Source organism: Carcharhinus amblyrhynchos, chromosome 1 (genome assembly GCF_965287045.1).
Source record: "Carcharhinus amblyrhynchos chromosome 1, sCarAmb.v2.hapA, whole genome shotgun sequence".
Classification (NCBI taxonomy): domain Eukaryota; kingdom Metazoa; phylum Chordata; class Chondrichthyes; order Carcharhiniformes; family Carcharhinidae; genus Carcharhinus; species Carcharhinus amblyrhynchos.
The window spans coordinates 37,532,127-37,542,722 of NC_137324.1; the positions used below are offsets into that span (position 1 = coordinate 37,532,127).

General features: G+C 42.0%; 1 protein-coding gene across 7 annotated transcripts in view; it reads left to right on the forward strand.

The window, feature by feature from the left end:
• Positions 1-9,499, forward strand: part of LOC145356518 (putative E3 ubiquitin-protein ligase HERC1) — a 296,484-nt gene extending 286,985 nt beyond the window's left edge. For all 7 annotated transcript variants that reach the window (XM_080209293.1, XM_080209754.1, XM_080209365.1 and 4 more), the window contains exon 78: positions 8,589-9,499. In XM_080209293.1, coding sequence (XP_080065419.1) covers positions 8,589-8,774 — 186 coding nt within the window. In that variant the 3' untranslated portion in view covers positions 8,775-9,499. The remainder of the gene's footprint in view (positions 1-8,588) is intronic.
• Positions 9,500-10,596: the final 1,097 nt, after the last annotated feature.

A 10,596-nucleotide genomic window follows, 5' to 3' on the forward strand; every position in this document is an offset into this window, starting at 1 on the left:
ATGATTGTCTTTTAACTAAATCTTGTGCATTTGAAGACCAATAGAATTTGATACTCAGATTTGCCTACAGTGTAATGCTGGGAACGAAATTATCTTTCTGCCCTGAAGCTTAACCCAAAGAAATTCATTTATGTCAAGGATAAATATCACAAAGTTTGTAAGCACTTATTGGCTTGCACACTTTGGTCATACGTTGGTTTATACTGGCTGACTCTTTTTGGTCTCTTGTCCTCCTATCAGCTGTCCATGTTGACTGCTTTGTCTCCTCCACTCTTTCACTGGTTGAACATTATCATGATAACCTTTCTTGTCCTGGCTGCCACTGTAGATTTAAACCATTTTTCCCAGCACCTATATGCAGGCTGTCTCTGATTGTATGAGAATCTGGACTGAAAAGTGTAAAAATATTGTTGTAGTGAAGGAACATTTCTATTAGTAACTGTTACTGTCAGCTGGTACTCCACTTCTGCAACACGGTCATATTTACACACAGTCTAGCTCTAACTCCAGTTAGGTCCTAGTGTTGATTTAAGATTGAAGGTTCATTGGAGTAGTGTGCATCATTAGTGATTACTAACTGCTGTGAAAATGCAATATTCCAATTACAGTGGCGGGGGGGGGGGGGGGTGGAGACACGATGGCACAGTGGTTAGCACTGCTGTCTCACAGTGTCAGGAACATGGGTTCGATTCCCATTTGGGTCACTGTGTGTGTGGAGTTTGCAAGTTCTACCTGTGTCTGTATGGGTTTCCTCCGGGTGCTCCAGTTTCTTCCCACAGTCCAAAAGACGTGCTGGTTAGGTGTATTGGCCATGCTAAATTCTCCCTCAGTGTACCTGATCAGGCACTGGAGTGTGGCAACTCGGGGATTTTCACAGTAACTTCATTACAGTGTTAATATCAGCCCACTTGTGACAGTAATAAATGAACTCAAAACTTACGTTTCTGAAACCATGAATCTATTGATTCCAAAATGCCAGATTGGTGTAAAATCGACAATAGGAGGTTGGAGAGTGAATACATAACCTGCAAAATGTGTTGTATTAGTTAAATAGGATGTAAAATGGTTTCAAATTATTTTGATATTTACTGTTGCTACATCATTGTTAGCATTGTAAACTGTGAGGACAGTGTAGAACTTCAAAAGGACATAGAAAAGTTTGTGGAATGGGTTGATGGACTGACAACTGGCAGATGAAATGGGAAGAGATTTATTTTGATAGGAAGAACATGCAGGGACAATATAAAATAAAGCATACAGCTCTAGAGAGGAGGAGCAGAGGGACCTGGTATAGGACATAAGTCATTGAAGGCAGTAGGACAAATTGATAAAGTAGGCATAATCCTAGGCTTTGTTCATTGAGTATAAGAGTAAGGAGGCTGTGTTAAACTTAAGACACAAGTTTGGCCTCAGCTGGAGTATTGTGCCCAGTTCTGGACATCACACTTCAGGGTGTTGAAGACATTGGAGAAAAGATTCATGAGAATGGTTCCTGCAATGAGAAACTTAAGTTATGAAGAAAGGATGCAGAAGTTGGGGCTGTTCTACTTGGCGAGAAGAAGGCTAAAAGAAAACTAGGTAGTGATGCTCAAAACTAATGAGGAAACTTAATAGAGTAGATGGGGATAAACTGTTTCATTTATGTAAGGATTGAGAATGAGAAGGCACGGATTTAAAGTAATTGGCAAAAGAAGCAAGCAATATGAGAAAATATTTTTCACACAGTGAGATTTTAAGGTCTAGAATGCACTACTTGGAAGTGTGATGGAGGTTCAATCAAACTTCCACCTAATTCCATTTACCAGCACTTGGGCTATTGCCCTGAATGTTATGACATGCCAAGTGCTCATCCAAATACTTTTTAATGGATGTGAGGCAACCTGTCTCTAGCACCCTGTCAGGTAGCGCATTCCTGACTGTCACCACCATCTGGGTAAAAAAACATTCCTCACGTTATCCCTAAACCTCCTGTCCCCTCGTGACTGACCTTTCAGTGAAAGGGAACAGCTGCTCCTTATCCATTCTGTCCATGTCTCTCAACCAACTCAAGAACAGCATAGAGTCATAGAGGTTTACAGCATGGAAATAGGCCCTTCGGCCCAACTTGTCCATGTCATCCTTTTTTTTTTAAACGACTAAGCTAGTTCCAATTGCCCACGTTTGACCCATATCCCTCGATAGCTATCTTAACCATATAATTGTCTCAATGCTTTTTAAAAGATAAAATTCTACCCGCCTCTACTACTAGCTCTGGCATCTTATTCCAGACATTCACCACTGTTTGTGTGAAAAAATTGCTCCTCTCGACCTTTATATATCTCTCCCCTCTCACTTAAACCTATGCCCTCTAGTTTTAAACTCCCCTACCTTTGGGAAAAGATATTGACTAGCTGATCTACATCCCTCATTAGTTTATAGACTTCCATAAGATCACTCCTATGCCTCCCACGCTCCAGAGAAAAAAGTTCCAGTCTACCCAGCCTCCTCTTATAACTCAAACCATCAAGTCCTAGTAGCATCATAATAAATCTTTTCTGCACTCTTTCTAGTTTAATAATATCCTTTCCATAATAGGGTGACCAGAACTGTACACAGTATTCCAAGCGTGGCCTGACCAATGTCTTGTACAACTTAAACAAGACGTCCCAACACCTGTATTCAGTGTTCTGACCAATGAAACCAAGCATGCTGAATGCCGCCTTCATCACTCTGTCCACCTGTAACTCCATTTTCAAGGAGCTATGAACCTGTACCCCTAGATCTCTTTGTTCTGTAACTCTTCCCAGTTCCCTACCATTAAGTGAATAAGTCCTGCCCTGATTCATTTGACCAAAATGCATCACCTTTCATTTATCTAAATTAAACTCCATCTGCCATTTGTCAGCCCACTGACCCAATTGATGAAGATCCTGTTGCAATCCAAGATAACCAACTGTCCACTATGCCACCAATCTTGGTGTCATCTGCAAACTTACTAATGATGCCTCCTATATTCTCATCCAAATCATTAATATAGATTTATTCCGATGGTTAAAAAGGACCGTAGGAGGAGAGGTAATAAGCTGTGGATAACGAAGGAGGTGAAGGAAAGTGTTAAATTAAAAGCGGAGGAATTTAGAGTAGCTAAGAGTAGTGGGCAAGAAGAGGATTGGGAGAGGTTTAAATGTCAACAAGGATTGACAAAGAAGTTGATAAAGAAGGGTAGGAGAAACTATGAAGCTGGGCTAGCGCTTGATATAAAAAAGGATAGCAAGAGTTTTTATAAATATATAAAAAGGAAGAGGCTGGCTAGGGTGAACGTTGGACCCTTAGAGGATGAGAGGGGGGACTTAGTGGTAGGGGATGGGGAGATGGCTGAGGTCTTGAATAACTTTTTTGTTTCGGTCTTCACGGAGGAAGACGTGAATAATTTGCCGGGTGTTAGTGATGGAAAGGTGGTAGGACTGGAGGGTCTCAATGACATTATTGTTACTAGAGAGGCAGTGCTCGACAGACTGGAGGGACTGATTGTGGACAAGTCCCCAGGACCAGATGGAATGCATCCGAGGGTTCTGAAAGAAATGGCGGAGGTGATAGTGGATGCCTTGGTGGTTATTTTCCAGACGTCGCTGGATTCCGGGGAAGTGCCGGAAGATTGGAAAGCGGCTAATGTTACGCCGTTGTTTAAGCAGGGTGCCAGGCAAAAGGCAGAGAATTATAGGCCGGTTAGTTTAACGTCTGTTGTGGGTAAAATGTTAGAATCCGTCATCAAGGAGGAAATAGCGAGACATCTTGAGGGGAATTGCTTGATAGAGCAGACGCAGCACGGTTTCGTTAGGGGGAAGTCGTGTCTGACAAATTTATTGGAGTTCTATGAGGATGTGTCTAGGGCGGTGGATAGAGGAGAGCCGGTGGATGTGGTCTTTCTTGATTTTCAGAAGGCGTTTGACAAGGTACCTCACATGAGGTTATTGCAGAAGGTAAGGGGGCATGGAGTTGGGGGTAGGGTGTTAGCGTGGATAGAGGATTGGTTATCAAATAGGAGACAGAGGGTGGGGGTTAATGGGTGCTATTCAGATTGGCGGTTGGTGACTAGTGGAGTGCCCCAGGGGTCGGTGCTGGGGCCTCAGCTATTTACCATTTATATAGATGATCTGGAGGAGGAAACCGAGTGTATGGTGTTGAAATTTGCTGATGACACCAAGATTGGTGGAACGGCAAATTGCGCGGAGGGAGTGGAGAGTCTGCAGAAGGATCTAGATAGGCTGGGCGAATGGGCCAGGAAATGGCAAATGGAATTTAATGTTGGCAAGTGCGAGGTGGTCCACTTTGGTAGGAATAATGGTAGGAAGGACTATTACTTACAGGGCGAAAAACTGCAGCAGGCAACGGTGCAGAGGGACCTCGGGGTCCTTGTGCATGAGTCGCAAAAACCCAGCTTGCAGGTGCAGCAGGTGGTCAGGAAGGCGAATGGGATGCTGGCCTTCATAGCGAGGGGGATTGAATATAAAAGTAAGGAGGTCTTGCTGCAGCTGTATAGGGCATTGGTGAGGCCGCAGCTGGAGTACTGTGTGCAGTTTTGGTCACCGTACTTACGCAAGGATATTTTGGCCTTGGAGGGAGTGCAGAGGAGGTTTACTAGGCTGATACCGGAGTTGAGGGGGTTGAGCTATGAGGAGAGGCTGAATAAACTAGGCTTGTACTCGTTAGAGTTTAGAAGAATGAGGGGAGATCTCATTGAGACGTATAAGATGATGAATGGGATGGATAGGATAGAGGTGGAGAGGCTCTTCCCACTCAGAAAGGACAGTAGGACTAGGGGGCACAGCCTCAAGATAAAGGGGGGTGCGGTTTAGAACGGAGTTGAGGAGGAACTTCTTCACTCAAAGGGTGGTGAATCTCTGGAATTCTCTGCCCGTTGAAGTGGTGGAGGCTGCCTCGCTAAATATTTTCAAGACACGGGTTGATGGGTTTTTGATAAGCGAGGGGATTAAGGGTTATGGGGAGAGGGTGGGAATGTGGAACTGAGCCACGACAGATCAGCCATGATCTTATTGAATGGCGGGGCAGGCTCGAAGGGCCAGATGGCCTACTCCTGCTCCTATTTCTTATGTTCTTATGACAGTTAACAGTGGGCCCAGCACTGGTCATGGGTCTCCAGTTTGAAAAACAACCCTCTATAACCACCTTTTGTCATCAAGCCAATTTTGTATCCATTAGACTACCTCACCCTGAATCGCATGAGATTTCATCTTATGCAAGAATCTACATGCGGTACCTTGTCAAGAGCCTTGCTAAAGTCCATGTAGGCAGCTTCAAGTGCACTGCCCTCATCTACCTTCTTTGTTACCCCTTCAAAAAACTCAAATCAGATTTGTGAGACATGATTTTCCACTCTCAAAGCCAAGCTGGCTGTCCCTAATCAGCTCTTGCCTCTCTAAATGCATATAGATCCTGTCTCTCAAAATATCTTCTAACAATTTACCCACAGATGTGAGGCTCACCGGCCTATAATTGCCCTGCAGCCCTTTTTAAACATAGGCACAACATTTTCCACTCTCCAATCTTCAGGCACCCCACCTGTGGCTGTCGATGATTCAAATATCTCTGCTTGGGGATCCACAATTTCCTCCCTAGGCTCCCACAATGTCCTGGAATACACTTCGTCAGGTCCCGGGGATTTATGTACCTTGATGAGCTTTATGACTTCCAGCATCACCTTCTTTGTTATACATTCACCCCTCAACACATCACTATTTATTTCCCCAAGTTCACTAACATCCATGCCTTACTCAACAGTAAATACTGATGAGAAATATTCATTTAAGATCTCACTCATCTCTTGTGGATCTGCACATAGATGACCTTGTTGATCCTTAGTTATGCTTTTGTATTTGTAGAAGCTCTTTACATTCTCCTTTGCCTTATCTGCCAAAGCAATCTCTTGTCCCCTTTTTACCCTCCTGATTTCTTTCTTTACTTCTACACCCTCCATACTCTTCAAGGGATCCACTTGATCCCAGCTACCTATGCATGTCATGTGCCTCCTCCTTCTTCTTGATCAGCTTCTTCCCTGCGGCCATCAGACTATCACACAAAATATGTAAATAGATATATACACACACATATATCTATACAAATAATTTTATTTTTATTTTACCTCTAAATAAGATTCATGCATTCACCTATGTGGCACTATCAGCAGCAGCTGAATCGTATTCAATCACAGTCTGTAACCTCATGACCCATACACACATATCCCTCATTCTGCTGTTATCATTAAAGCAAGTGATTAAGCCTGGTTCAATGAAGAATGCAGGGCATCATGCCAGGAGCAGCACCAGGCATACCGAAAAATAAGATGTCAAACTGTTGAAGCTTCAACAGACTACTGCTTGCATGCCAGACAACAAAAGTAGCATGCAATAAATGGAACTTAGCAATCCCACAACAAGATCATTGAATTGAATTGATTTATTGTTACGTGTGTTGGGATACAGTGAAATGTATTGTTTCTTATGAACTATACAGACAAATCATACCAATTTTAGAATACACAAGGGAGAAGGAAAGATTGGGGTGCAGAATATCGTGTGCAATTACCGATAGGGTGAGGAGAAAGACCAACTTAATGTGTGATAGGACCTTTCAAAAGTCTGATGGTAGCAGGGATGAAGCTGTTCTCGAATTGGTTGGTATGTGATTTCAAACTTTTGTATCTTTTTCCCCAGTGGAAGAAGGTGAAAGAGAGTATATCCGGGGTGCGTGGGGTCCTTGATTATGCTGGCAGTGACACGTGTAGACAGAGCAAAGCTCTGCAATCTGCCACATCCAGTCATAAGTGGAGTGGACAATTAAGCAACTAACTAGAGGAGGGTCCACAAATACCGCATCCTCAGTGGTGAGAGAGCTCAGTATATCAGTGCAAAAGACAAGACTGGAGCATTTGCAATAATCATCAGCCAGAAATGCCGAGTGGATGATCCATCCAGTGATCCCCAGGATCACAGCTGCATCTTGACATTCAATGACATTATCATTGCTGAATCCCCTACTAACAACATCCTGGGAGTCACTATTGACCAGAAACTGAACTTGACTAGCCATATATGTAAATACTGTGGCTACCAGAGCAGGTCAAAGGCTAGGAATCCTGTGGTGTGAATAGCTTACCTCCTGATTCCCAAGGCCTGTCCACCATCTACAAGGCAGATGTCAAGAGTATAATGGAATTCTGTCCACTTGCCTGAATGAGCAAAGCACCAACAACACTCATGAAGCTTGACATCATCCAGGATAAAGTAGCTCACTTGATTGCTACAAACATTCAATCCCTCCATAGAACTATAGAAAAGTTACAGCACAGAAGGAGCCATTCAGCCCATCTTGTTCATAGCAACTTGATGATACCTAGATGCCTTTTCTCATCCCACCTTCCTGCACCCAGCCTATAGCCCTGTATCTTACAGCATTTTATAGTATAGATCTAGGTACTCTTTTAAAACTTTTGAAAAGTGTTTATGGTGACTACCTCCACCACCAACTTAGGTAGCAAATTCCAGACACTCCCCACCTTCTGTGAAAAAGTTCTTTCTCGTGTCTCCCCTAAATCTTCCGCCACTTATCTTGAATTTTTGTCCCCTGGCTCTAGCGTTCTCCACTAAGAGAAACAAGTTTATTCTGTCCAATCGATCCCTTCCCTCATAATTTTGTACACCTCAATCAAGTCACCCCAAAGCCTCCTTTGTTCCAAGGAAAATAACCCCAACCTACCCAACTCACCTCTTAGCTACACTTTTCTTGCCCTGGCAACATTCTCGTAAACCTCATCTGCACACTCTCCAGAGCAATTACATCCATTCTGTAATATGTCCTTCTGCAAGTAAGAGCTGTTTTACTTGTGCTATTGTTTTCAAAGTTATAAATGTTCTGCTGAGTTATTGTTAAACTTTGTTTCTCATTTATGTGAAGATCATTCCTTTAAACAATGCAATCATCCACCTTATTTGTGGATCTCATGTTATGATATCTTTTGGGCAACGAGGAGAAAATGACAAATGAAGAGAAAAGCAAAGTTCTTTTGATTTTGAGCATGCAGCACAAAGTTCTGTACAGTGACCAGCTAGTTTATATCATGAGTTCACTCAGCAGAATTTCAAATTAGCAGCACCATGACTATGTTTGGGGCTGTCAGAGTTTGATGAGAGCATCAAGGACTGGACTGAACTGATGGAGAGGTTGCAGCATTTCATTTGAGCAAATGAAATAGAAGGTGAGGCTAAGCGATGCTTTTGCAACACCCATATTCAGTGGTAGAATAAAAAGTGTATGATCTTTCTAAACGCCCAATGCTGTTTATTCAGAAAAGTTAGTAGTTTGTCCCCACCAAATCTTCTACCCCACAAATGTACATCAGAGTAACTTCATTGTAGTGTTATTGTAAGCTCACTTGTGACACTAATAAATAAACTTTAAAGCCTATCCACTGTTATCCTCCACTAAAATTGAAAATATTTTAAACTGAGGCTCTTCAAAATTTCATGTTCTGTTTATAACATACACTCTCCTTTTGTTCTATTAATACTTTATATATTTTTTTGATCGTGCAGCCAGTCGATGGTCTTCCGACAGCACAGACTTGCTTCTTCCAGCTTCGTCTGCCTCCTTATTCAAGCCAACAGATGATGGCAGAACGTTTACGCTATGCCATTCAGAATTGCAGATCAATTGACATGGACAACTACATGCTCTCCAGGAATGCTGACACTGGAGAAGGTTCAGACAATGACTACTGAGAGCTGCTATTTCAATGCAACCACATCACCCTGAAAATCAATTTTTCAGTGCAAAGAATCTCAGGAGAAGAAAATGTGAACTAAGCAGCTTACAAATAGCCGAACATTTTTTTTAAATTTATCTTTTCTACTTTGCAGGATAAGTACTTGCTCCATCACAAAATTTTACACCAAAAATGCACCTGTGTTACTTTTTGAAGAAAACTGTTTAGTTTGACTCTGTGCACTACTTAAGATCAGGAATTAACTACATCCTGTAAAATTGTAAAATGACTTTTTTGTAGAAAGCATGTACATGTGGGACATTGACTAAGTGCAGCACTTTGCCTAATTGAAGCATCTTGTGTACAGGACCAGGGTGGATGATTGCCAAACCGTAACCTGATTATGGAAACTTGATTAAGTGAATCTGATTCTTTGGTACTAAAATAATTTTCCATACCACACTGAACAATAAAGAATCTGGCGTGTGCTAACAATATGCTTAGCGTTTTCTTCTGTGGCCAATGCACGGTCATGTTTGGTACTGACAGGAAATTATAATTAAATAATTGATGAGAAAAGCAATTATATCTTAGCACAGGAATTTAATGCATTCTATCATATAAAGTTAGTTGATTGGGAACAGAGAAGATTATTTATCCCTTTCAATTATTGAATTGATTACAAAAATATGCTGATTTTAGTTCAGTTTAGCTATAACGATAATGATGAAAAGTTAACTGATACAGTACCAAGGAACTGGTCTGGGAATGGTCGGGGGTGGGGTGGGGGTGGGGGGCGCAGTGATGGGGCTGTGGAAGGACAGGTGGGGGTGCTGCTGGCCAGCAACCAAGAAATCAGGAGGCCGGTAATCCTGGGCTATTGTGCATGTGCCAATTTCAGCACTGATAGATTAGTGCGTGCGCAGTGGTCCACTCAGTGCAATGCTGCCAGCCGCTCCAACAAGAATAGGCCCTGCCCCTTTATTTTTAATGATATATGTGCAAGTGACTTCTCCAGTGCACAAGATGGGAGATTCTTTGCTGAAGTCCCACTGAAAAAAACAGCGTGAATTACTCCCGTTTTCAGGTAAATTCGACACTTAATTTTTTGGCAGAGTTCCAGTCCTAATCTACCACTTCAAAAATGAGTAGTTTCAGAAGGATACCAAAGAATAATGGCTGATTATTATCATACATTCCCAGCAGCCTTTAACTCCACATAATCAGTGTCTGGTTAGCTTTAATAATTTGAAAACTGAATAATACATCAACAAAACATTCTTCCAAACTTGATCTGTTTATTATTAAAACATTTCTACTGACAGAGAAAAGCATTTTCTTTCAGAAACTACGAAATCTTTCAATAATGTTCAGTTGTTAGCAATCTTGTGATCTTACCAATGATTAAACATTGACAACAGCCACTGGTTAAATAGGGTGACAATACAGTCTTCAATTCAAAAACTAAAGTAGAGCACAAAGGTAAACTTCATTCAGCAGCTGACTTTATTTTTGGTATGTGTGACTCCTTACATTGTTTTCAGTCAGTTATCAACGATTAAAAAGTGAGTAATATTTTGGTTGAAAATTAATGAGAGGCTGAATAAATTAGGCTTGTACTCGTTAGAGTTTAGAAGAATGAGGGGAGATCTCATTGAGATGTATAAGGTGATGAATGGGATGGATAGGATAGAGGTGGAGAGACTCTTCCTGCTCAGAAAGGATAGTAGGACTAGGGGGCACAGCCTCAAGATAAAGGGGGGGGGCGCGGTTTAGAACGGAGTTGAGGAGGAACTTCTTCACTCAAAGGGTGGTGAATCTCTGGAATTCTCTGCCCG